The 27,830-nt window shown below is 45.0% G+C and overlaps 1 protein-coding gene across 5 annotated transcripts in view; it reads left to right on the top strand.

Annotated features, from left to right (window-relative positions):
* Positions 1 to 27,830, top strand: part of LOC142590355 (rac GTPase-activating protein 1-like) — a 44,497-nt gene that overhangs the window by 3,708 nt on the left and 12,959 nt on the right. For 2 of the 5 annotated variants that reach the window (XM_075702414.1, XM_075702413.1), the window contains exons 1-8: positions 8,849 to 9,020; positions 11,659 to 11,803; positions 14,014 to 14,074; positions 15,775 to 15,896; positions 19,180 to 19,339; positions 21,178 to 21,388; positions 23,539 to 23,774; positions 24,988 to 25,163. In XM_075702414.1, coding sequence (XP_075558529.1) covers positions 8,921 to 9,020; positions 11,659 to 11,803; positions 14,014 to 14,074; positions 15,775 to 15,896; positions 19,180 to 19,339; positions 21,178 to 21,388; positions 23,539 to 23,774; positions 24,988 to 25,163 — 1,211 coding nt within the window. In that variant the 5' untranslated portion in view covers positions 8,849 to 8,920. Of the gene's footprint in view, positions 1 to 8,848; positions 9,021 to 9,082; positions 9,132 to 9,284; positions 9,386 to 11,658; positions 11,804 to 14,013; positions 14,075 to 15,774; positions 15,897 to 19,179; positions 19,340 to 21,177; positions 21,389 to 23,538; positions 23,775 to 24,987; positions 25,164 to 27,830 lie in introns of those variants that run through there. The other 3 variants (XM_075702415.1, XM_075702416.1, XM_075702417.1) reach the window with 3 other exon arrangements.

Genomic DNA, 27,830 nt, shown 5'->3' with positions numbered 1-27,830 from the left:
AAACAGCAAAGCGAATTACGAGGCGGGCCATAATTTAGGGCTTCGGGATTAATTTTCACCACTCAGGGTTCTTAATAGTGTTCCGGAAGCACTGTTCTCGTGTGCTGGTGCCCATTCACCTGTATATACTCCCTTCCTTTCAACGGAATGCTGCGGCCGCTGCGGGGACTCCAGCACGCAAACTCCTCTCCAACAGAACCACTGAACCATCTCCGCAATTGTTTGGAATAATCCCGATCATGCACCGGCCTATCCTCAACTTGCACAGGAACATCAGTGCATAGGACATAAGGGTGCGACAGCGAATCGAAATCGCGACTTCCTGCATGCCAGCATGAGCATGCGACCAGTAAAATTTGCTATAACCGGATCGCTGGCTTGATATCTGTGTGGCTGACTGATGCATTCATTCCCCCCAATCCATCTTGACGCCTACAAAAATTCTTACCTACGCCGGCTGCCGTTGCATTTGGACTTCTCCAGGCAAAATATGTGCCTACTGAGATTTTTTTTTATGTGGCCCCGATTGAAGACCAGCATTTCCGGCGGGTGCTTCAACATGGATCAATGTATTTAGCATTGTAGCTTCTGAGTCAGTACGGCTAGCTCAAGGTCATCATCGTCGCCATCTAAAATATTCAGATCCACTTAAGAAAAATGGCAAAGGCTGTCCGTAACTACTCCAGTCCTGCGCCAGCCGAACGCATGCATACTATTCCGGCGAGTTTGCTTATTCTATCTAGTGCTTATCCACCATTGACTGCTCTTCTGCACTCCCCCCCCCTCCCCACCCCCAAACACACACAAACACGACAGGTCTTTCGCTTTTCAGCGAGTAACATTTCTTTCATAATTAACTGTACTTTCGAAAGTCCATTGTGCTAGCAACAGAGTTGAGGTTACTCTGAATAAACACATAGCTATTAAACGTACTACATTAGGGAGCACCTGAATTCTGGAAAACCTTCGCATTGATTTCCGCAAAACATAATTACGCACGCGAAGTGCGGTTACTCTCGCACGAAGGCCTTGCTATAGCACTCTGCGTCGTTTTTGCGACTCCAGCACCTGCCGGATCGTGCGTGGCTTCAGCGGCCAGCGCGTATTCGTTCAATCAGTCACCAAAGCTCCGACTCGCCTGCCTTGTCGCTCCGCGACGTGACCGCCCGCACTGCAGACGAACGAGTAGAAGTCGTCGCAGGGATCGACGGTGAAGTTGAGGGTGGCGCGGACCTCCTCGGCCGCCTTCGAACAGAGGTACAGGGACGGCCGCCCAAACAGCTCGCTGGGGTAGAAGATATCCTGGCGGAAGTAGGCGAAGACCAGCACAGCCGCGGCCACCAGGCCCAGCACGCTGGTCAGGGTGCATCGGCACATCCAGATACGGTGTCTCTGTAGCCAACGGCGCATGTACACCACCGACGGCGACTCCCAGCCAGCAGCGGCAGACTTGCCAGTGGCACCGTGGCTGGCGTCCGGTGTTGAAACCTTACGGGCTTTCGAAGGCTTCACTGGTACCGAGTGAAGGGGCAATTTGGGTGGCGATTGCGAAGGCAGCTTAGACGACGAGCTTGGCAACGATTTGGACGGCGACTGTGGCGTTGAAATGGACGGTTTCAACGTCCTGGAGGTCGAATGGGTGGGTGAGCCTGGCGGAGGTGTAGACGCTGACCGCGGCGGGGAAGAGGACGACGTGGACGACATCACTTTGAAACGTGCCTCTGCGGCCTGTTCCGGCGGCGAGCGCTGCGGTGGCTCTGGAACCGGATGCTTGGTTCCAGGGCTACCGGCGACGCCGGCAACTTCTGCTGGCGCAGGACCGTCGGTCATTGGGGGCAACGTTCAGTCAGAATATTTTAAGAAAACTTGTCCGCGAAAGCGCAGTTGCAAATGGCCTTCCCTCGGCAGAAGCACCTCTTCTTCTTCCTCGTCTTCATCTTCTGGTGAGGACGATAAACGACGGTCATTTGGCAACTCCGGTTATTTGACGTTTCTTCTGGAATTTGCGCATCTGCTTATGTTCATCTCCTTACTTTTTATTTTTTATTCCGTCGAAAGCTGCATTAAAGCATGGTAAAAAAGCAATAAAAACGACAGAACCCACCTTACGGTGACTGTCGACGGTAATGAATTAGAATTGAATCAATATAAGGACACAACCAGGCACGTGCCCAGGATTCCCTTTCGGGGGGGGGGGGGCAACCCAAGTTAACTTTTCGATGCAAATGAGGGGGGGGGGTGCGTTTACTAGTACAAATGTTAATAACGCCCGCCATTAGCCATAAAGACGCGTAAACCCGCAAAAGAGAAATGAAATAAGGTGTATCTCACATGTAGGCCTGCGAGATACACCTCTCCTTTACTAGGCAAACAAGGAACAACATCAAATGGACTCGCGCAGGAAAGAAGCGCAGGAAGAACACTGCCAAAACAATTCTAAAAAGCGAAAGTGTAAACTAAAGATTTCTATGGTAGCGTACAACATTAAAGAAAAGCAGTTGACAATCAAGGCACACGGGCCACGCGGGTTTGTGTTACTCTGCCAGCCAATCACAGAAGCAAACAAAATCGTCGTCATGCGGACTTTTCAAAATGGCGTCGTACTTGATACCTCCGGAGCGTCTGCTGTTCTTGAAGAGTTTTCATCGACGGTAACAATGAGGTGTGCAACAGGCATGGACAAAGTGCAAGGGGTCTGAGCATTTCACTCTTCAAAAGTCTACCTGCCATGGTTGCTTAGTGGCTATGATGTTGGGCTGCGAAGCACGAGGTCGCGGAATCGAATTCCGGCCACGGCGGCCGCATTTTCGATTGGAGCGAAATGCGAATACACCTATGTACTTAATTAGGTGCACGTTAAAGAAACCCAGGTGGTCCGGAGTCTCCCACTACGGCATGCCTCATGGTTTCGGCACGTAAAACTCCATAATTAATTAATTAATTAATTCTTCGAACGTCTGCGGTACAGTTCATTTCACTGCTGAGTCCGTTTTACTCATGAAATTTCACTGCTAACTGACGTGCAACTTGACAATATACTGCATAGTTGCAGCGAAGCAAGCATTTTATTTCACTTAAAAAAAGAATTAGGCATGCGCCATTCCACTATTGGCCTCGAGCTCCACCACTGGAAAAGATGGCGCCACCGTCGGCGTCACGTTCTATTAGGGATCACGTGGACATAGCGGCCGCGTCGGCTTAAAGCCCCTTAATACGTCGGCTGCTTCGGGAGCGCCGAAGTGTGCACTGCGAAGGCTAGGGCGGAGACGTCACCGTGGCGCGCAGTTCAAATTTCCGATTTGGTGCCTATGCCGCGCTAAACGTAAGCCAAACGCGGCTGTCCTCAGAGAGCCGCAGTGCGCTTAGCCACTGAACTCGTGGCGGCATCTAGCGGCGGCCGTGGTGTAGCCGAGCGCAGCGACCAATAGCAGCCGCGTATTGGAGTGTGCTTTATGACGAAATAGAGCACACAGAAAAGAGCGAGGAGCACGAGGTTTTTGAAACGAGAGCGTTTGAGAAAAAGGGGACTTCGCGCTCCGCTTGCGAGCTCCACGGACCGCGTACGACAGCAGAACTTGGCTGAAATGTTCACAACAGCGTATGCTACCCGCCCACTATGTTATTTCATCAAACTCGAGGGGTGGTTAAGGGCCCCTTTAACTTCTCAACTACTTGCGACTCTTTTTTCCAGTTGCCAATTTTGCACGAAAAGTGCTGTACAATTAGGGAAAAACCAGACATTCATATTGCTTATAGGTTTAAGAGGAAGCTTTAGCTCGGGGGCTCCTATCTAAACACATGTAAAATGAGAATTCGTTTTTCTCGGCAAACACTGCACCAAATTTGACGACGTTTGTTGCATTTAAAAGAGAAACTTGAGATCTAGTAACTGTTGGTTTCCAATTTTTTATTTAGATCGTCAATTTCTTATTTAAAGATTGCGAAGAAATAAAAAAATTTCAGAAAACGAAACTAGTGTGTATATGAGAGCGAGTGCCGGTGAATGGAAGTGGACGCGGGTAGGAGTGTGAGCCCTAATTGCATGCGTGCCGCTAAGTGTGAATGCAAGTGTGGACAGGTGTTAGTGCCCGCGCTTAACCTCGGGGGGGGGGGGGGTCCCCGGCCCACCCTTGGGTACGTACCTGGACACAACGTATTGCCACCGTGAGAACGAGTTATGTATGAGTTATGCATTTAAAAATTAAAATTGAATTATGGTGTTTTAGGCGCGAGAACCGCGATCTGATTATGAAGCACGTCGTAGTAGGGCACTCCGGAATATAATTTGGACCTCCGTGCTTGCACCTATGCATTCCGTCCTCACCGAAATGCGGCCGCCGAGACCGGGATTAGGTCCCGTGACCTCGGGAATTAGAAGCAACCACGGCGGGTCTAGTGAGATCGCAAGGCATATCTTGGAACTGGAACTGACTTGGAACGACTTGGAACTGATTTTAAGGATGTGAGTGGTTTCGAGATAAGCGTCGTCAAAGCTGCGGTAAAAATGCACTGCTCCGCTAACCTTTTTAAAGAAAACGACTGTTTTATAGACTGAAGCGCAGGAACGCCAATGCATTTGTTGGACACTTTGAAGTTGTATATTTCGAAACTGATGGAGTCCTGAGAATTCGTTCTAAGTGACCAGATGCCTTGCGAACTATATATATATATATATATATATATATATATATATATATATATATATATATATATATATATCGAGAGAGAGAGAGAGAGAGTTGAAGGAGGGGAAGGGGTGGCAGTAGCCGGCCAAAAATTAATTTCTGGCTGCGCCACTGGCCCAGGAGTATTCCGGCGTCCTCGTTCATTACCGTTCGTAATAGCTGGTTACCACATACAATCAAATTGCCCGTCGAATCGCCAACTTTTCGAGTCAAATAAGACTACTAAGCATATTCTGTATACTATACCACTACTGTTAACGGATACACTTGCTCACAGTTAATTTTTATATGCGCGCAAACGTAGCTATAACCGTCACAGCATTTTGGTAAGTGGAAGCAGAGGTAATTTCTTAATTTTCATGCTGCGCGCATATCGCGCCTCAGAGCGCCCGCGCGTTGCAAACACTGCAGTTTATCAGGATGTTAATATATTTGAGATGAATTTCACTGCAAAATGAAACGGCGCTGGAGCGAAATGGCACCGCTAACTCTATGGCACCGCTCGACCCCTGCGTAGCAGACAAGGTGCGACTGCACCACCTCTGGCTCCAGCGATCACCACTCGGGAAGTGGTTTTCTGCTGAGCTGCGAAACTGAGTTGCTGTTTCTATTAACGTTGATTACATTCTAGTTTATATCTTAGCTGAGAAAATAAAAACGAAAAAAAAAACAATGTAGTGTCATTTGTTGGACCACTGCACAATCCTCGCAAGCTCAGAACGGATCACACCTGTGATCACATAATGATGGATGGATGGATGGATGATTGTGGCTCAACCCTTTGAATCGGGCGGCGGCGGCGCGCGCCACCTAGCCTTTAATGGTTCTATATGCATGCATACCTATGTATTTACTCCTTTACTTTTGCGTTGATATTGTCCACCAATCAGATAGCCTCCGTTTAGTTATTTCTACCTGTTCAAAGTCTATTCTACTTTCACTGTCTTTAAAACCCAAGGCTTTGAATAGTTCCCCGTTAGATTCAACTGCAGGGTGAAGTTGTTTACAAGCAAGTATCAGGTGTTCCGCCGTTTCCTCCTCCTCTCTACACGCCTCGCACACCAAATCTATCTCCTGGTATCTGGCTCGGTACGTTTTAGTCCTCAGTACACCTGTCCTGGCTTCGAACGACAATGAGCTTCCCTTAGAGTTATCGTAAATATTTTCTTTGGCTATTTCTTGCTTAAACGTCCTGTATGTCTCCAATGCCGATTTGGTTTGCATCTCTGTACTCCACATACCCCTCTCTGCCTCCTTAACCTTTTTCTTGACAGATGATTCCTTACTTGTTCCCCCGCTACTGCCCAAGTATTTGCTTGTCAATTTTCTAGTTCGCTTCCTCCACCTCGTGTCAACATTCCTCGTGTATAAGTAACTGAAAACCTTCCTAGCCCACCGAATTTCCCCCATTTTTCTCAATCGCTCCTCAAATGCTATCTTGCTACTAGCCTCTCTGCCCTCGAAAGAAGACCATCCCAGATCCCCCTGCACTCCAAGATTTGGTGTCTTGCCATGTGCTCCCAGAGCGAGCCTACCCACACCACGTTGCCTAATTTCCAACTGTTGCCGGGTCTCTGTTCTAATACATAGAACTGCATTGGCAAAAGTCAGGCCTGGTACCATTACCCCCTTCCATATCCCTCGTACTACCTCGTACCTATTGTAGTTCCACAGTGCCCTACTCTTCATAATCGCTGCACTTCTGTTACCTTTAGTCGTTAGATATTTTTCGTACTCTGTCAGATACTCAATGCCATTATTTATCCACACCCCAAGGTACTTGTATTTATCGACTATCTCCAGCGTGGCCTCCTGTATCTTATGCTCGCCGCAACTGTTATCATTAAAAATCATGACTGCTGATTTTTCTTTGCTAAACTTCAAGCCTAACCTGTCTCCTTCTGTACCACATATGTCCATTAATTCCTGCAGATCTTCTGCATTGTCAGCCATTAATACAATATCATCCGCGTACATCAGTCCTGGTAATGACTGTTCAATCAATTTTCCTTGCTTGAGAAATGATAGGTTGAAGCCGAGTCCGCTTTGCTGTATTTTGGCCTCTAGACCTTGTAGGTACAGCATAAACATCAGAGGTGACAATGGGCACCCCTGCCTAAGCCCCCGCCGAATCATCACAGGCTCCGAAACCTGCTTTTCCCACTGTATAATCACCCGGTTACCTTTATAGATATCTTTTAAGAAATTGGTTACTCCATCTTGCACTCCTAAAGTTTCCAGAATTCCCCACAAGCCCTCTTGAAGTACACTGCCATAGGCTCCCTTGATGTCCAAAAAAGCCAGCCATAGGGGTCTGTGTTCCTTTTCAGCTATTTCAATGCACTGTGTTAGCGAGAACAGATTGTCTTCTAGCCTCCTATGCTTCCGGAACCCATTTTGTAGCTCTCCAAGTACCCCCTCGTTTTCTACCCATGCCTGCAGTCTGTCCTTTATAATCTGCATAACCACCCTGTAAACCACTGACGTCACTGTTATAGGCCGGTAGTTATTTATGTCAGCTTTGTCCCCCTTTCCCTTATATATCATTCTCATCCTACTTAGCCTCCATTCGTCAGGTACTTTACCATCCACTAGCATTTTGCTCACCATCTCCCTCAATGCTTTCTTAGATTTCGGGCCCAATTTCTTTATTAACATAATTGGAATACCATCGGGGCCTGCCGATGTGCTACTTGGTACCCTCTTCTCCGCCCTTTCCCACTCTTTTTGTCCAAGCGAAAGCAGTGGGTTGACCGGGCTATCCCTCTCCGACGTACTGCATGTACCATTTGTCTGTTTTGTAAATTTTTCCCTCATCATGGTTCCTATATGCTCCATTGCCGCCTCTCCTTCTAACCGAGTACCTTGAGCTGTTACTATATACCTCTGCTCTAGGCTTGTCCTATTACCCAAGGAGTTCAGATGTTGCCAGAATTTTCTAGCTGCCTGTTTATCTTTTTTATTGCTTATTTTTGACAGCCATTGGGACCCTTTTGTCTTGATTTTCTCGTTGATCAAATAAGATGCTTCCCTTTTGCATTTTATGTAGTTTACCCATTTCCTCTCTACTTCTGCTTCAGGTTCTCCCTTACTTTTGGAATACCTGTGTTCCCTGGAGGCTTCCTGACGTTTCTTTATGGCCTTCTTAACCTCTTCATCCCACCAGCTCTTGAGTTTTCGTATCCCTTGCCTTGTTTTCCTGACTCGCGCCTTACCTAGCTCACGCTCAAATAGTCTCATTAACTTTGGGTAAGTCCAATCAGTTTCAGTACTCTCTGATATTTCCTCTTCAATTTGTTTGGCCGCTATTTCCACTTCGTCTTCTGAGTAAAAAATCACATCTGGCGTTTCCTCGCGCGTCGTTCGTGCTTTAGTTTCCCTCTTAAAACTCAACTTGATACGTTTGTGGTCGCTACCTATACTTCTGGAGCCCTGTTCATCTATAATCATGGCTCCTAATCTATCGTACATCCTATGTGACATCAACGCATAATCTATTGTCGAGTGTCGACCCCCTACCTCCCATGTTATGATCCCGTCACACTTTTCAGTAGAGTTACAGACAACTAAGTTAAGCCTCTCACACATATCCAGCAGCATGTTACCTGCGGAGTCTGTGTACCCATCCATATCTTCAACATGCGCATTCATGTCTCCTAATACAATTACTTCACATCCTTTTCCTAGCTCATTGATGTCCGCTGCTATACAGTCCAACATTTTTTTGTTTTCCTCTTTAGCATTTGATCCTGTCCAAAGGCATACAAAGCCCAGAAGTGTTTTCGCCCCTGCTACTTTTCCTTCTAGCCATAAATGCTCCTTGCATTCCTGTTTGACCCTTTGCCAGTTTGTATTTTTATGAATGAATGCTCCAATTCCCCCACCCTTTCTGCTACCCTGCATTCTGTTGCAGTATTCCCATGCATAATCAGGGTTACAGGGCGGTTGTTCCATGTCCCTAAGATGTGTCTCTACAAACCCATAAACCATTAAGTTCTCCTGCCTTAGTTATTCTTCGATTTCCTCCCATTTCAGCCTATTTCTGCCACCTTGCATGTTAATGAACCCTATGTCTGACTTAATTTGGCTCTTGCGCTTATTCCTGTCACCTCTCCTACAGTACCGATGTTCGCGTGTTTGATCACACTTGCTGGCCTGCCACACAGCGGCGGTTGACTGAAACGGCCTAACTGTGAGCTCGAGGAGAATGCGGCGGTTGATATAAATGACGACCTATGAAAACAGTGGCGACTTCTTGTTTCAGCGCTTCTAGCTCGTCACTGTTGTTTAGCATCGGCTCATTTCTTCGAGGAATCCCGAGGTCCAAAAGCAGAGGTGCGTTTGAATTGCTGCTGTAGGCGAGCGACACGTCTGTGCCTTGGTTTCGTCCGTTGCGGGAGAGTGTTATTTGACTGTTTGGTGCTGTCCCTCGGAACTCGATGCCAGGTTGTTAAGAGCCCAGATTTAACGTTTTGCGAAGCATTAAACTCAAGCTGCAGGGGGTCATAGCAGTTCGAGCGTAATTTTTGTTATCCGTAGATTCTGTAGGGCGTAGGGGGCGCGAGTTTGTGTTATCGAGCGCTTGTTTTTTTTTTCCAGGGCCATGTTCGTGTCACCAGGCGATTCGCAACTTTCGTTGGTCGCTCAGTTTGACGACCTCTGTCGACGGCATACCGCGTATACCGACACCGCAACCGAAGGTGCGTTATTATTTATTTTTCAGCCGCTAGTGGGCCTGCTTCAATTAAGAACAGCGCTTATGCCAAGCTGACCATGTAGTAAATCGGGAAGTGGCCGTTGAAGTATGAGTTAAACTGCTATGAGGCTAAAGGGCGTCAACGTGGTATTTAACACAGCCGACGTGACCGCGCAGGATACTGTTAACTGTTCGCGTCGTTTCTCAGACCGTAATGTGCACTTTCGTTCTTTGGCACACTTTGTATTTCGTGTGTTCTTGTGTGTCTTTCGTAGAGTGACATTGTTTTTGTGTCGTGTATTGTCCTATGTCCTCGCATCCAACTCGCGTATTTAATATAAGGTCTATTGCTTTATATCTACCTGCCCATACACAATCGCTGTATGCTTAGGTGCACCAGCACATGCTAGAAACATTTTTGTTGACAATACAGTCTTCTTAATATGAAAAATCATTAGTACTGATTTGCACTTTCAAAACCACTTCTGTAAAAGCTTTTGGATTCTTTGCATTCAGCTTTACAGGCAAATTAAGGGTCATTTAGCATGTATTTTTGATGTGCCATAAGGGCATACGCAGAAGTTCTTATAGACTTTTTGTCAATCTAGCTAAAAAATAACTTGACTGCCAGTATCAGGTTGTGAAACTCTTGACCTATGTGCGGTGTAATTTTATATTATATTTATACACTACAATGACATGCCTGATGTAGCATTCTCCAAGTTAACGACTACAACCGATGGAACTGTGCTTGTATTGCATATGATTCTGACAACTCTGCTGCACTTATGGGGCTGCAAAATGACACTGTCCTTCGTCTTTACCAATGCCGCAAGTCGCTTGCATTTACTCCAGTCGTCTGGAGTGTCTACTGGAGACTGCTACAATGCAGAAATCTGCATTCAAAGGGGCTCTGAAACACTTTTCTATCTAATCCTAGAATGGCCTCGCTATTAAAGGATACTGTCTCTAGCATTTCGTGCCACGAAACTTTTTCGAATCCTTTAATTATAAATATAGTTATCGCACCCATACCCGGCTTTCTGTTTTTGTCTCTGCTAGCGTGCTGGAAGCTGCACACCAGAGAAGCTGAAAGAGCAAAGCGCTGCCCAAAAGTTGAGTGTCGTGGCAGCAAAAGGGCTCGTCACAGCACCCTGTGGTGGCTGCAGTGGACAACTCTACGCAGCACGCCGTGTATATCTCTGACGCCACGCGCAGCAGATACAGCTTTGTGCAGTTGTCATGTTTTGACTGGCAGCGCAAAAATTTAATGTTTTTTCTGCCTTTTTGATAACTTGGAGGCGTATGTATTTCATTTAACTCAAAACTTGCAATTGTGTATTATTGAGAATGCTCTCGCAATTGCGAAATCGGCCATTAGTGTTGGTGGGTCCAGCTGCTTGCGATGACACTGCGGAAGGAAGAGTAAGAGAGAGCAAGTAATTTATTGCTGTTTTTGACATGAGCTTGCCAATTTCCTGCTGCATGTAGTGCAGTCATATTTGGCTCATGTTCACAGCAGCCTCTATGGCTGATCAGCAAGGTTTTCTTACTATGTTTAAAAAGTGTTTCAGGGCCCCTTTAGGAACTCACGGGGCGGGCGTCCTTGCCCCTTCTCCCCATTGCACGCACAGAATGTGGCATTCGTCATGTTTCCGGTTGATGCTGTGATATCCTATAGTTTTGCGGCCGAAATTGTTTGTGAATCGGGTACTTATATTTACGTTTACTAAACTTCAAGGTCTACTGTACAGCTCAATAGGGCCACAAGAACTCCTTTGTGCGTTTTTTTTATTTCACTGTTTCTTCCTCTTTCAAACACTGTCGTCTGTTTAACCCTCTGGGTAGTTCTTCATTCTCACATGTTCTTGCATACATCTTGTGCTTCATTTGTCATCTGAGGGATGCATCAGCTCGCCGGCTCAAAATCTGTTGGTGTGCCTGCACGCACAATCTTGTTCCTGACATAATGTGAGCTTGTGCAGCAAAGTAAATCAAATGCACAACATTTTGCAGGTAACAGCCAGCACAGCTAGCTGGCAAAACAATTTCTTAATTTTTAGCATAGTGTCCCTATTTCTTCCCTAAAAAGTTGACATGGCCTAAAATTTCGGGACATTTTCCAGTGGGGAAATTAGTGTAAATTAAGGCTGTGCGAAAAGCATGTTACAAAGGCGTATCTTTACCGCTGCTTTTTCTTCATGAGAGGGCAATAGTTTTACAATGACTCTTCAGCTTGCTGCTTGACTGAGAGTTATTTTGTTCTGCATTTTCCAGAACTGATGTTGGAATTCGTGCGTAACCAGGAAGTATGCCGCAGACAGTGGCATGCAGCCATCGTCGAAAACGCTGAGCTCAAGAAGCAGGTTGCTTTGTTGACCGAAACGAACATCGAACTTGAGCGGAACCTTGCCCACACCAAGTAAGCGTTTTCTTGCCCTGTGATGCGGTCACTGAAGTGACTTGTGCATCGGAATATTGTGTGACAGCACGAAGGCGTACATCATTGAAAGCATGCACCCATCATAGTAGCCCATTACCACTACGAAACTTTCATGTCTAGTATGAAGGGTAGGGGAAAGAAAACGCAGAACCGACTGGGAACATTGCATTGAATGTGGGATATATGTATATTTTTTTCAGTTTTCTGATCTGCAGTGGTAGTTCAGTAACTGCGGCATTCCACTGCTGAGGTCATGGGTTTTATTCTCGGCCACAGTGGCCACATCTTAATTGTGGCGAAATCGGTGAACATACATGTACTTAATTTTGTGCTAGTTAATGAATCCTACACTGTCCAAAATAATCTAGAGCCCTTTGTTACAACTCTTCACATATCTCCAGCGTTGCTCTGAGACAATGAAGCCAATGAATAAATCGATCGAGACATTTTTAATTGACTGAAAAGCAGTTTAAGAAGAACCAGATCAAGCAGCCCATCTCCTTTAGAGATGCTAAAGGCAAATATTAAGTCAAGCTAAAGTGATATTCATGCTCGAGAACATCTAAGGCATCTGATTATCGTGAACAGAGCTTTAGTGATTGAGAAATTGAGGTAAATGCGGGACACAGACTCCTCCGGCACATTAAAGTAACAGCCCAACAACAGAGACACTCCCCGTTATAATCTGTCACTACTGCTCAACCACTCGTAATAAAAGGATAGTTGTATTACATTATAAGATGAAAGAAAATGCTACTTGTCCAGTTTTGGTTTATTTTTGGAAAAATGAACTCCTTGACGTTATGCTTGACAATGATGCGGGTCATAAAAAGGTTTCGTTTTCTCCACTCTGCAGCACCCGCACTTTCACGTTTCAGTAGTTTCGTTATCGCATAACGTTTTGCCGGCACGTGAAACTTGCACGAACTGCAAGTAGCAGAGAATGCCACGTCCTTGTGATGTCGCGGGATTCCTGGGCTGTCCACGTCACTTGACCAAGAGCAGCTGCAGCGGCGAATCCAACGCCCTGTCTTGGCTTAGTTTCTCCATGGCCGTGCGTTTGTGTTTTGCGCAGAAAACCATAGCGCCATCTGTTTGGCACCATTTTATTAGCACACGGCATTAAAAGGCGGTGATGGCATATGCAACATCGCCACTCCCTGCTCGGGGGCGGGTGTTATGAATTGCACGAAAGGTATGTGGACCCTTCACACGTAATTTTCTTGCAAACTAGGTACTTTCTCGGCACGAAACGAGCGCTATGAGGTTTCTGGAATTGTATTTTAATGGTCCACATTTACTTAGTATTTGCCTTTAGTGCCCCTTCAAGGAGAAATGTCAACAGACTCCATCATTCTTAACCAGTGTTGTTTATGATCTCTCGCCTGTCAAGGTATAGTTGAAACGTTCTAAACCTTTGGTGAAAAACGGTAAAAAGCTTATCTAGTGCATTTGTGGTGGCTTGAGCAGCCACAAGGTGTGCTTCGATGTTTATTAATAAAATGCGCGATTCTATGTGCAAAGAGCCATGGTTTATGAGACACACCACAGTGGAGGACTGAAATAATTATGACCACTTGGGGTTTCTTAATGTGCACCTAAATCCAAGTACAAAAGTTTTTCTTTTTAATTTCACCCCCACTGAAAGGTAGTATCCGTGGCTGGGATCAAGCCCATGCTCAGCTCTTGCTCAGCCCGTGCTTCATGCTAGCAGCGCAGCACCATAGCCGCCGAGCCACTGGAGTGGTGTTAATCCTCTGTGCTCCTGCGATAGAAAAGCCTGACCAAACTATTGCGAAACAATGAAACATGAGTGTTAAAATACAAAATAAAATGCCTTATGATTTACAACCCTGATAAAGGTTTGGTACATTGCTTTGTTCCTAGTTGCCAAGGATGAAAGCATACGAGCCAGAATCCTGGCAAAACAACAACAAAGTAGTGGAAAGGAAATGAGTCTTAGTTTTCCACGTTACTGAATCATTATATTGTGTGGGTGACGCTGAACAGTAAAAAGTGGAGAAGACCACAAGGAAATGCAACTCTTTGTCCTTTTCAGTGTGTTGCTTTATCCACACAGTGTGATCTCTGTACTTTCTTGCGTTCCATTCACCGACGCTGATACCACGTACAGCCATACGCATAGAAATAGCCCTTTGGCTAACTGTAAAACTCTTTATTTCATGCAGGGAAGTGCTGCGCAAGGAATTGCTGCGCAGAGAAAGGTGCGAAGAAGAGTCACAGCAAAAGGTAAAGCTCTGAAATAAAACATTAGAATGGCACATGCTGTGCATGTGTGGTCTCTTAAAGGGTACCTGACATGGTTTTTGAACACAGTTGGAAAACACTGCCGATTTGTCGTAGAGGCTGCTGTGACCATGTGGTACAAATGTTACTGCACTGCACATAGCAGGGAACTTGTAATCTTGTGTCAAAAACAGCGAAAAATCGCCTGCTGTCTCTTCTGCAATGCCACCATGTAGCATCGTCGAAAGCAGCTGAACCTAACAACACTATTAGCCAATTTCGTGGTTGCAAGAGCACTCTCAGCAATACATAATTGGTAATATTGAGTCAGTGAAAGATCTATAGATATCTATGATCTCAGAAAGGCAGAAGAATCGTCTAATCTTTCCGCTGCACATGACCTCCAAGATGGCAGCGGGGTGCTGCATAGCGTAGTCTAGTGCAGCCACCATGGGCTGCAGCGATGAACCCTTTCGCTGCATTTCACTACCGAGAGGCTCAACTTTTGACCAGGGCTTTGCCCTCTTGGCTTCTTTGCTCTGTAGCTTCCAGTGCACTAGTGGAGACGAAAGGGAAAGCCGGGTATTGGTGCAGTAACTCCACTTATACTTGAAGGATGCAAAAAATGTTTTGCAGCATGAGATTTGCAAGACATCCTTTAATAGTGAGGCGAGTTCATGATTAGTTAGAAAAGTGTTTCAGGGCCCCTTTAAGTCCCTTAATGGCCAACGCTTGTTGCCAAAAATTCTGAAATGGTCTGATTTTTGCGACTCTGAGTTGTATACTGTGCCTACCAAAACTTCCTCTGTGGCCAGTCCCAAGTTCTATGGGTATGGTCTTGCACCATCGGCCATTCCATTCGTTCTGCGGTAACTACAAAACTGTTCTATGTGCTACAGATATGAAATTTATTAAATGGGAGAGGGATGTTATTTTAAGCACTGTCAAATTCTGCCATAATGTCAACTTTGGTAATGGTAGCATTTTGATCCAATTTAAGAGATCATAGCACACCTCTTGACCTGCTTTGGCCAATCAAAGTTGACAATAGGTCAATCTGACAATATGGCGGAATCTGTCAATGTCCAGAATTTGAACCCAAGGTTTATTAAAAGTGAGTAAAAAAAAAGGGGTAATTTTGGTCAGAAACAACTGAGCTCGTCTCGGGCCTTTAAAGGGACACTAAAGATAACAAGAATTTGAACTGTATTACTAAGTTATTCTACAATACACAAAAAAATCCCTCTTACGGGGAGAAGTGGCTTTGGCAAGACAGAAAAGGTGTAAAAACGAAAGACTCGTGACAATGCCACCTTGAAGTTTCCACACCAGCCACCAGAGATGCGGATTTCAACGGCATCTGCTCAAGCCTAGTTAAGTTCTTGGCGGTAAAGATTGTCCACATTTTAATTGACAAAGGACCAAAGACTGTGCTTGCCTAGTTTGGAGAACATTTACTGCACTACAACTGCTGAAATAAGAGAAAACTCTGGAAAACAGTTATGTCGCACTGACGGGCCGACACTGGATTTTGGCACAAGATTCGAAACCATTACTTTGACCTTCATTTTCTCTTCTAATGATGAATCAATTACTGAAAAATAAAGTAAAATGGTGCTCTGAAGAATGTCTCGTAAGTTTAAACTGTTTCATGCTTTCTCGTGAAATGCATGCTAAAATTTCCTTTGCCCATCCTTTTTCAGCAACGCCAGCTGGATCAGGTTCGCGACCTCCTTGCCAACAATGCTGAAATCTGTGATGAGACAGCCGAGAAGCTCTCAATTATTATGCCTGCTGACAACGGACTGCAGGATCCCACAGCCAGGTTAGTTAAAAAAGACTATTTTAAACATGTGCATTGAAATGCCTTGTATTGTATCCCATCGCTCGGGTGAAAACAAAGTGTCTTGACAAAATGACATTTAACCTCTTAAACCTCCCATATTCTTTCTTGTAAAAGTTCATGAAATTTCCAAATTCTTTCTGGCTTGCCAATTTCTTTTTTTTTTTAATTCATAATATTGTTGTATAAACTGGTCCCTTGTATTCGATAGAAACAATGAGTAAGGTGTCCGCAGGGCTTTTCTAAAATGTGTAGACATTAGAAGTTCCCTGATTTATTTTATGCTGTCACCGGAGCAGCGATAGAAATATGGAGCTGCGGCCTTTAAATCGCCAGTGGCTAGTTTTTCGAGGAGAAAACGAGCTCGGAAACTGTTTTCTTCAACTTGATATGGCGATTGGTTGGAGCAAGAAGTGGCAGCAGGGACGAGGCCTTAATGGGACACTGTATAGCAACTTGTTAGAAACGCTATGGAGAACCACTAAACCAGCTTAGCCCAATAAATTATCCTTTCAAACAACATTTGCGTTAACTTCATGATATTGATTAGTGATTTGACCTTTCAATGAAGGTCAAATTTCAGTTTTTGTAATTTCGTGCCTAAACCCCAGCAATCGTACATCAGTGTGACATCACGGATTTTGAAGTATTTTCATTGTATTTGTGCCACGTTGGCTCGGCGAAAGTTTCTAAACTTGCCGTGTTCGATCTTTCACTCTTGTAGAACACAGTTCAGTCCATTTTTACCGATGAGCACTTAATGAGGCTCTAGCAGACGCTGTTAAAATGCATGGCATCATGACTAGCTGGTGCAGGAACGTCCCGGTGTTGTCGCCACCCGTTCTTTCTTCATGCGCCTTTTCTGGCTTGCCAAGCCTCTTCTGGCATTAAGAGTGGTGTATCTGGTATTGTAGGAGGGTAATTTACTAGTACCGGTGAAATTATTTATTTTTTTTTTACTTTAGTGTTGCTTTAATGGGACACTGGAGAGCGACCTATTAAATCAGTTTGCACTGACAGGGTAGCCTTTCATATTTATTTGCAGGGTATTCATAAAATTCCAATTTGCTGGCCAACCTAATTGCATAGTGCTTGTCTGTTAGCCAGGCAGCTGCTGTAATGCAACTATAGGATAACTGTTTAGAAAACTTTTGCCAAGTACAGTTACTCAGTCGCTCTGGCATTGAGCATGAGGTCGTGGGTTTGAATCCAAGCTGTGATGACTGCGTTTTGATAAAGGCGAAATTGAAGGATGCTCGTGTACTGTGCTTTGGGCATACGTTAAAGAAACCCAGGGGATCACAATTTAATTTCAAGATTGTTTGCACTTACTTGGTGGGTTAAAAAACTGGTTTTAATACGATTGACTTCCATTAATTCAACCCTGATGAGACTGACAGAATTGATTGAATCATCCAGCGGATCAATATTAAAATGAAGAAATATGATAAAAAAGTATCAAAACACACCACCGACTCATTTGGCAGTATTGTCGTGTTGTAGCGACGGTCAAGGACTCAGTAGCAACACTGAATGACAAAACTAGCCCTTATTGGGTGAACCCGTGCACATAAGACGGGCTACACCCAAAGTACGATAGCAGCAAACAGTAGGCAATCGTCAAAAATCTGATCTCCGGGTCAAGCGCATCGGCTTTTCTACATGAGTCACCGAAGGTTCCAGAGTAATAGCTGGTAGCTGCATGTCTTCCAGAAAGTGCTATGGAAATCGCATTATGCATACAGTCAGATTACACAAGAGTGGCATTTTTGTTGTAGAAAGGCAATTTACTGATGCAGAAGAAATCATTTTTTTTCTCTTTAGTGTTCCTTTAACTAGCACGAGAGCAGATGCTGCGAAAACCGACATCTCTTGAAGGTAGTATGGGATCTTGAAGATGGTGTTGCCACACACGTCTTCCTTTTGCATCTGTTCTGGCTTGTGAAGCCTCCTCTCATAGCAAGACTGGCCTTTTGGCAATTGAAAAGTGTCATTTAGCAATCTAGCCCAACTCGGTATTCCTCTATAATATCCCTTGAAGGGCAGTAGACTAATTTCCCAACTATGTACATATTATGACTCGCTGCTGTCACTTTCCACTGCAGTTGCCTTGTAGCTGTGGTAGCCTCACGTATAGCTAAAAGCTAGGCAAGGAAAGAGCTTCTGCTATTCACAAGGGCGCCAATGTGGCCCTTCAAAATAATTTTTTTTCCAAAACTGACTTTAGACACTGTGTGCTACAAAGTTTGTGTGCATTTCTGTCTGATTCGTAGTCGTTGAGCCAAGGGAGGTCTCGGCTTGAAGTCAGCGTTTCAACAATACACTTCCCTACGACGGAAATGATGTCCAACGAATATCCTATGCACATCGACTGCCAGGACATTTATATCCTAAGGATCTGTCTAATACATCCTGTGGACGTCCCTCACATGATATGAACTTCCTTGCGCAGTTTAGTTTAGTCGGTAATTTGTTATCTTTGTTTCTCATGTCGTGTTTTACTAACTCTGTGTAGGAGGTTAGCTAGCCAGGAGGCCATATGGCTGTGGCTTCGAAAGCTGACTTTGCGGTCCGACAACAAAGCCTGTGTTCAAACATGAAGCGGGCATATGACCAGGGCACCTTCGAGAATGCACAGGCAATGTCAATGATGAATCATCCCTAAGAATTGCCAGCAGACAGACTCCTAGTACTTTTGACAAAGGATGCAAGAACTCTCTTCTACAGCTTCACTGTCTCGATGGATGGTTTGCTCAGATCAGCGCATGTCTGGGAAGGTTTCAATTTTGAAAGGACGCAAGCAGACTGCTTGAGCTGTTGCGCTGACAAAGATGAGCATCTTCGTCGAAATGTTGTCGTCCAGGCTGAAGCCTTCTCGTTGATCGCTTCATGTGTCCACCTTCCTGTGAACACTTTGTCTTGTGTGGACTTCTATTGCTGTAGTAGATGAGTAGTTGCATCTTTTACATGATGGATGTATATCTGCCTTGGTTAAAATTGCTTTCGGAGCTCATTACCTTGGGAGCCTGCCTAGCAGTGTTCCTGTGGGATCATTTTTACTGTGAAGATACTGCTTACAATTATCCAACATAGAACCCAGCTTTGCAGGAGCAGCATTGTTAAAGATATCAGTGCAAGCATACTTAATCTATCTCTGCTTAACTTAGCCACCTTCACATCGGTACCCGAAGCAACTGTGGAGGTTGTATAAAGGCAGCTAGTTTGTGGAAATTGATGAAGGTGCTCTTTAATGTTGGTATTTCAGGCTGAGCATCATTGACGAGTCCGTAGGCTCTGTGCTTTCACCTTCTGGAGACGACTTGGATGTCACCGATGATTCTGCTGATTTCAGCATGCGCCGCTCACAGGGCAAGCGGCGGCACTGTTTCTTTGAAGGCATATCGCCGGTTGAAAAAAAGTCAAAGGTTAGTGTTTGTGCTTCTTTTTAAAACTCATTTACATTCTCAGCATGGACCTTGACGGGCCCTTAGTTGATTTGGTACCATTCGGTATTTTTTTGATACTTTCAGTGACATGTAAGACATTTCCAATGTTTAATCGGGAAAAGGAATGACCTTATAAGAGAAGATGGGAGCATAATCTTGGTTTGAGCTAGTTTGTGGGTCATCATTCAAAGGAAATTCATGGCGTGAAGTAGATGAGGATAAAGGACACGACAATTGTGTTCTTTGTCTTTGTGTGGTTATAAAAGATTTCTCATTATGAATAAACTAGGGAGCGCGAATATCAAAATTTTCGAATACGAATTGAATACGAATACTTAGCATTGAATATCGAATAATGATATGCACATGCATTGATTTGCAAGTTGGTTTATCTTGACATGTAGTAGCATTGCATTTACATTGTCATTGTCATTAAACTAGTAAGCCATTATACTAAAAGATATGTATTTGGCTCATGTTGGCTTTGGAAAATTCAATAATTTCTGCTAGTTGTCTGTTCTTGCCAACATGTACCTTATTGTATCGCTTCGATTTCCCGTAAATTTGGAGTCGTTTGACCCTGTATCTGTCATCACTCATCGCATCGCGAAGAATTTTTCCTCCTCCTCACCCAAAGCCAAAAAAGCACAGGCCGTCACCTACAGACAGTTGCAGACTAGGACATACATCACACCAACGACACTAAGCAGGATTAATCCTGACCTTCCTACTGAATGCCCACACTGTGGCCACGAATACAACAACTTCGAACACATGCTCTGGCTGTGACCTGCCAACGCGAGCACGGACTTTCCCGACCAGTCTTCCTGGGACTCGACGCTCAGAAGCACAGAGCTCATCGCTCAGCTCATGGCTGTCCAGAGGGCCCGGGCCGTTGCCGAAGGACTCGTGTCTACCGGCCCCGACCTGGGTGGAGCCGCCGGATTGATTTCCCCTCAGGACCTAAATAAAGTTCTAACTCACTCACTTGCTGTTCACCAACTCGTGCCCCTTGCTGTTGAGAAGCTGGCTTTTCTTCAAAGCTTATACGTCCAGTGGCTAAGCGTGTTTTACAGGTGAAATTTTGCTAGCAGCATGATATTATTGCAAAACTCTGCACAAAATCGGACGCACTTTCTTAATAGAAATGAACATTAAGAACCATGTTTGCTCCTGCACAGCCAGCAATGTATTTGATTTGTTTTGATTATTCATATCCAATAAAATATTCGAAATATTTTGACTATCTAGTTTTCGAATCGACTATGAATATTAATAATACAATAAAAATATAAAAACACATTAAAATAAAAATATATATTGTCGAAATTTTCGGATATTCGCACACCCCTAGAATAAACTCATTTGAAATTTCGGTGCCCATCCTATTGTGTTCTTTATCCTTGTCTAGTTTGTGCCGTTGATTCTTCGAACAGGAAGAGCGATCTAGGTCACTGCATCCTTGCTGTTCTCTTCGTATCTTTAAGCATTTCTTTCCCCTTTCTAAGCTTTAAAGTTGTCTCAAATATCCCCGTTCCAACTAGCCCAGCCTTCTGACTTTGTTACTTTGTTGCTTTGTGATGTTAAACCTCGTTAGTCAGTTGGTTAAGATGCCACCAGTGTTAGCATGCAGGAGCAGGAGATGTTGGCTTAATACATCTGTCCTCTTGTATGTCTTATGTCCCAAGTTTACGCGCATAGTAGTGTATCAAATAGACTATACTTGCCCGACAAAAAGTTTTATTGCAGTGAGTGTTGACTGTCGACACAGAATGGACATGCAGTTTCTTCAGCAGGATCCTGCGCTTGTATTCCAGGCAAACGATGAACTTGACCGCTCTTGTACGAACATGGTGCACACAACTGTGACAATCACAGATGGCAAGGAACTGGTAGCGACTTCACGGGTGGTCACGCAGCCATTGCCACCAACGGCACCGACCCCGCCACCACCACCACCGCCAACGCCAGCTTCTTCGACACCCACGATGGCACTGACACCCACGACAACGCCCAAGTACTCTAGTGGTCAGTAATGTATTGCATGCAGTGCTTTCAGCAGCCACGTGTCATGCGTTGTTCACTCCTGGCTTGTTCTGCCATTGAAATGTCATAGTTGCATGAGTAATAATGGCAGTAGCCATGTGTGTTGTTCACTCGTTGCCTGTTCCATCGTTGAAATGTCACATTTGCCTGAGTAATAACACAAAGATTTTTAAAAAGTAAAAAGGGAGGAAAAAATAAAAAAAGCGGGTGTTGGGGTGGGTGACGTTTACGTCACGTGATCCAGTATGGGAGAATGCAGGGAAGGAATTTCACTTGCAGAGGCTAGACTTGGCAAGTGGAGAAAGTGTTATGTTGGCAGTGACACTCGCCTCCTGAAATCATGGGTTAGCAGAGCTGAAATATTTCTCTCGGCTATTAATGAACCAATTTGAAAAATTCTTGCGGTGAAACACTTCCTAGAAGGCACGTAACAGAGTATAACCGAAATTTCTTATGTGGCTTGGTGAGGGGCCCATTAAGTTTTGTTGACCATGCCTGCTCTCCCACCGCTGGCATCTACAGAAAGCAACACAGGTCAATTTGCAAAACATTTCTACAAAATTTAGATATATTTAAGGGAGAAGTCTGCCATCTTACATTGTAGGCTTTTGTTCATTTCTTTCTTGTATTTCTCACTTTGTTGCACTCACTTTTTTCTTACTCTTTCACAGATCGAAAATTCCTTTCCCATGAAACTCCCATCTGGTACTTCCGATCACACTGAGGCCTATTGTCTTGTGGGTTGCGGGCTCAATCCTCATTTGTGACGACTGCAGTATGCTTGTGCATCTGATTTAGGTTCATGTGGAAAAACCACAGGTGGTCAAGGCTAATCTGGAGTTTGTGGGGGTCTCGTATCTCGCAGGAGTACCAGCCACCACAGGTTCGGGCTTAGCGAGCCACAGGGCTGCATCAGCCATCGCCTCTCGTAATCTAGCGCATGCTCAGGCCACTAAGAGGCACCGAGTGCTGCGCATGCACGAGAACACAGTATTGCCCTAAGTTAGCTGAAACAGTTTGTCTCCAGCGACACCCAACACTGCACAAATGCCTGGGCCAGTGTGGGATTCAAAGGGCTCCCTCCCCTGCCAAGGGTGAAAAATACAGAAAGGTGTGCCACTAGAATGTTACTGTGGGAGGATGACTCCCCGCAACATACCGCTGTGAAAAGTCTCTGCTAAGCTGCTTGCCCTCGCGATAACCAATGGGCCCACTTGCGAGAGCTCGGGCAATCTCTGTTGGCTTGGGCTTCCGACAGCACAAGCACTAGACGCCGCTCTTTGACTTAGCATTCGGAAAAGGATCAACACAAGGTACACATTTGCCGTAAGTGCAAAGGCAGCATAGGCGAGCTCAAGACTGAGACAGTAACAAAGGTGCTGGCAGATGAAAGGAAAATGTGCACATTTTCAGTGCTGTCCTGGAGATTTCCCTCGCACTTGCTCTAACCGTTGCACTGGCCATGCCATGGCTGCTGCAGTCAGCCGGGCAAAGTGCCACTGCCAGAAACTGTTCGCAGCAAAGGCAAACATCCACAACCATCGCGAGTAAAAAGGGAGAGGCATAGGGACAACAAAATAGGTGGATGCCTGCACAGAGGTGCCAGGGCATACCTCAGTCCCCAGAATTGTCCAATACAGCACCTGTCATAGCCACATTGTTGCTTTTGTGCTAAACCTTGCAAATCTATTAATAAATCAGTAAAGAGATATCAAGCACTTGAGCAGGACTGCACTTTCTTTCTTTCTTCATTGCATGTTCCTTTTATTACAGTACATTAAGATAGGCAAACACTGGTTAGACTAGTAGAGGGTCTAAACTAAAATTCTGTGATGAGGAAACTGAAAGGCGAAGTCCCTGGGAGAGCAATTGAAGTCCAGGTAGAACGTCTCTGGGATGTCTTTGATTTGATATTCAAAGTTTGATGACTGGCGGAGGTCATATTTTTCTCCAAAATCATGCACATATATTGGAACATGATGTAGATGTCCCACAGATGAAGTGTTTTCGTTTGGTAATTGTTTGTGGTTGCCCATGTTACTGCACCAGATTGTTGCAGAAAGATTGGAGTGGCAGCGGATAGAAGTTTATCTTGCTCGCTTTTTGTTTTTGTTGTCGTCTGGGCATCAAAGGATCTGCACCGAACACTCCGGTGGCTCAGAGGCGCGGGAAGGTTGCAGCGAGTGCCACCATGCCGAGGCGGAGCAATTCGGCCGAGAAGCTGCTATCCCGACAGCACACCTTCTGCCCCAAGACGGTGATCAAGACTGAGACGTGTGGTCCTTGCGGCAAGCGCATCAAGTTCTACAAAACAGTCTACCGATGCAGCCGCTGCAATGCCATCTGCCACCCGGAGTGCAAGTACCAGGTCAGTCGATGCTGTTTCAGGCACCTCTAACAAGTTTGTAACAGTTTCTGACATGCATCTTATGTGTTCGAATCCTGAAACGAGACTTGGCTGCACGAGCTAAGTGTGTGACAAAAAAGATACAAAGATGAAAGAACACATAACACAATGCCCATTCTAGAAGAACTTTGTACTTGTGACTGACAATGATTTTTAGTCTTCTGATTAGCTCGGTAGAAGTGATCACGTTGGTCAGGCATTGGTTCCAGGTACAATTCCTGGACTCTGATGAACTTTTCCTCAGCAGTGAGGTTTAAGTGTCTGGGAGCCACGTCCATTCGCATTGCGGAATCTCTCTTCATTGTGGTATTCAGCAGAGATCATTTCATTGTCGTAGTGACTGCACCAAAGCCTTACCTGGAAGTCCGCATTTTGCATGGAGTTACATAAAGAAGTGCCCACTCACCGAATGACGCAGTCCAACAAATGTTCTGGCAGTTCATGCCTTTGTGACCCAATGCAAGGGTAGTGCTGATTGGCAATAATTGGCACCTAACAGCGACTGGGCTGTGCAGTTTCTACGTTTTCTCAGTTGGCAACATCGTGCGCTTTCAAGCAGGATAGATTTTTTTTTTCATCTGCACTTAATTAGCAATTGCAAAACTGCAATGACGTTGTTCTTTCTTAAGGCCTCCATGATTTACAATGCTGGTGTACTCCTACAGGCCTATCGGCAGCTTTCGGCCTAATATGCTCCAGGTACTTACTTCCTGCGTTGTGCACACATTTAGTGCTAACAAGCAGAAGGGAGCACAGCAGATGGCCCGGTGCAATGCTTTGCTGAGGCATTAGATGGTGTTGCACTGCTGAGCATGAGCTGGCTTGTTCGATCCAGACTGTGGCGGCCACATGTAATGCAAAAACGCTCGTGTATCCTGCATGTAGTGGATGTTAGAGCCTCGAGTGGTCATAATTAGTACAGAGTCCCCCACATTACAGCGTGCCTCATAATTAGACTGTGGTTAAGGTTGCGTAGAGCCCCAGAGTTTATTTCTAACGCTTCAACAGATAGTGCAGTCGGCTCTCCTGTCTACCTCACTTCATGCCATCGTGCATACTTGTTCTCGCTTCTTTCCTGTTGCGTTCGCTTCACTCATGCAGCATTGGCAAGCCCAAACTCGTATTTTGTCGCTGCGTGTGCCTAATTGCATGCAAAACCAATTGTCTGCACCAGGTGCCGCTGCCCTGCATCCCAGTGTGCGAGACGCCCAAGAGTGGAGGAGCAGGCAGCCGTCGGGGCACCCTCATCTCCGACCACGTCCCCTCCACGGCACCCATGGTGCCTGCACTTGTGGTCCACTGCATCCAGGAGGTGGAGCGCAGAGGCCTGGACTGTGTGGGCCTCTATCGGTCAGCATGCATTTGTGTCTTCAAAGGAAGACAGCTGAGGGACAGTGCCGCAGTCTTACTTCCTTTTAATGTGATTCACATTATTTGGGGACTGGATGCACTTTCACGGGGCTGTCCAACTTTCGACATCTCTGTTTTCTCGTCAACTTGCATCACTACACAGACCATGGTATAATGTTTACAGCGTCAGGTTGTGCTGAGGGAACTCGGGCCACTGAGAGTGTGCCACACTTCAATGACATATATTATTTGGGAGCTGAAAGAGAAATATAAAAGAAAGGTGCTACGGCCTGTAATACTTCAATGACAAAAAGAAATCCTTTAAAACTTATTCAGTGCTAAACAGAATTGAACCCACATTATATGCAATCTTTATTGAATATTATTCACACACGCCATGCACAGACATTGCGGTGACGACGCTGTATGGTGCAGTGTGTATAGAGAAATGAGTGGGAGAGGAACATGTCTGCATACATGCCTCGTACATGATGCATTTTGGCGGTGTCTATACAGTGTTTTGATAGTGTATTTATTTGATTATAATGCAGTCATGGTTATAAGGCAAGTGACCTAAGAAAAAAAAGGTGAATTATGCACACTAATATAGGCGATATACAGTAGCCGGCAGATTATTCAGACTTGGTGGGGATTGCCTGAACTGCCGAATTACTAGCACCACCAAAACGTAATATGGCGACCATGAAATAGGGGGTATGAAGCTTCAACATGCGGAGTGTGGGTTATGTACGAATATTGCTTGAGGTGTGGCTTCACGGCAGCTTGAATTTTGCTTTATAATGTGGCTTCACGGCATGGCAACGCGCGCTGCCATGAAGCCACACGTAAAGGTGATATTCGCATATATGGTGAGGGTAACTTTGACGCTAAAGATTCTGGGGAAAAAAAGCTCGCCTTACGTTCGAATAAATAGAGTACATTCCTTCAGTGCTAATTGCATTAACGTCGAGATTCATCGTGAGATGGGTTCTGCTTACAATTATTTTGTCAGTAGACCATTATGCAAGAAACAGTTAGTGAAGCAGACACAAAAAACACCCTGGCCATCCAAGAAACATTAATTTCAAATGCACATGCGCACTTTGACCCTGAAGCTAAAGGATATCATATGAAGGCACACAGGAGGCATACAATAATAAAAAATGACTTTTTGCCAGGGTGAAACTATCAACGCAAAATTAGAAGCTCAACTTCTAGTGCCATCAATGTCACGTCGCTATCTGCTCTTAGCTAAGATAATTAAGAGAAAAAAGCAGATAACGTGCTGATTCACCTATTGCCCAGTCTGACAGTTTCTGTCGCCTCAACGATTTCTTGTGATGTCTTGTGTTGTGCTTCATCCTATTGCAGTGTGCTGTTCTTAATGCCCGCATTAATTTTCTTCTTACAAGCAGACATCGTTTTTTGTTGCAAGAATATTGTTAAATGGCGTTCAAACTCGCAAGGATGTGTCGCGCTTTTTTAAATCTAATAAATATTCTTTATGAAAAGCTTCAACTGGAAAGAAGAGGGTGTACATAGTAAATAGCTACAGTAAAACGTTGTTAATTCGGCTTTCACAGGACCAAAAAAAAGTCCAAAGTAACAATTCTCGTCTCGTGACTGATTAGCACTCGCAGTAACGAAGGCATTGCGACTTCCTTCGCAGCGCGGCCACAGTGCGTGTCATTTGAGCCACGCTTTTCACTGCCGCGCGCAAATCCAGATTATTTTTAGCCACTTTGCTGATCGCCAACAGATCGTCCATCGATCTCAATGTAGCCGGTGCTCTTCATCCTCGACAGCTTTGCACCAAGTTAGAAAAAAAAAACTACTGTTTGCTGTAACCGCTGCGGACGAAACTGCGGTCACTATCGATGCAATCATAATTGGCAGCTATACAGTTATGAAGGCATGTGGCTGATGCTGTGTTATGTGTGGCAGTAAACTCAAGAAGAAAGGCTTTAATGGCACAAATAGGGACAAAGCGTTTTGGCGTTGCTGTCATTCACGTGTGATTTCCGCTGGTGTCTATGGTGATGCAGACCGTGCCTCTTCGTTTTGGTTCCATGCTAGCGCCGTTTTTGCTCTTTGCGTCGCACATTTATGCCACTCTGCACCTGCCAAGCTCAGAGAGTTGTCTGGATTAACCAATGTGCGGCCAAACATGTCTGCATTAACGAGAGTTTGAAGCATTTAATAATGTGTATGCCTGCCGGGACCAGAGCACGAGTCCGAATTATCCAATTTCCCAAATTAACGAGGGTGAAATTAACGAGGTTTTACTGTAATATCCTTAAAGCCTGGAAATGCCTCTTATTGTGGTGGCAGTACTGCAAGTGCAGGATGTGCTTATTGAGTTCCTTTCAAAATGTGCTTCGTGTTTTATAAAGTGTGCCAGAAGAAGTACACAAATATTTGTTCTGTCGCAACATCCAGTAGTGAGAGACAAGCACTGCAGATCGCTGTTGTCATTCTGCTAAAACCCAAGATGCAAAAGCACGCACTATCCTTGGTAGCCTGATAAGAATGTTAAAAACCTAAATTTAAAATGTAAATTTAAAATCCACACACATTAGTTTCCTATTGGCTAAGAACATGCCATATTTGCACGATTCTATTGCACCCCTGATTGTAACACTCAGTTATGTTACCGCCAAAATATTC

Source organism: Dermacentor variabilis, chromosome 8 (genome assembly GCF_050947875.1).
Source record: "Dermacentor variabilis isolate Ectoservices chromosome 8, ASM5094787v1, whole genome shotgun sequence".
NCBI classification, from domain to species: Eukaryota; Metazoa; Arthropoda; class Arachnida; order Ixodida; family Ixodidae; genus Dermacentor; species Dermacentor variabilis.
This window is presented reverse-complemented; position numbering and strand designations above follow the sequence as displayed.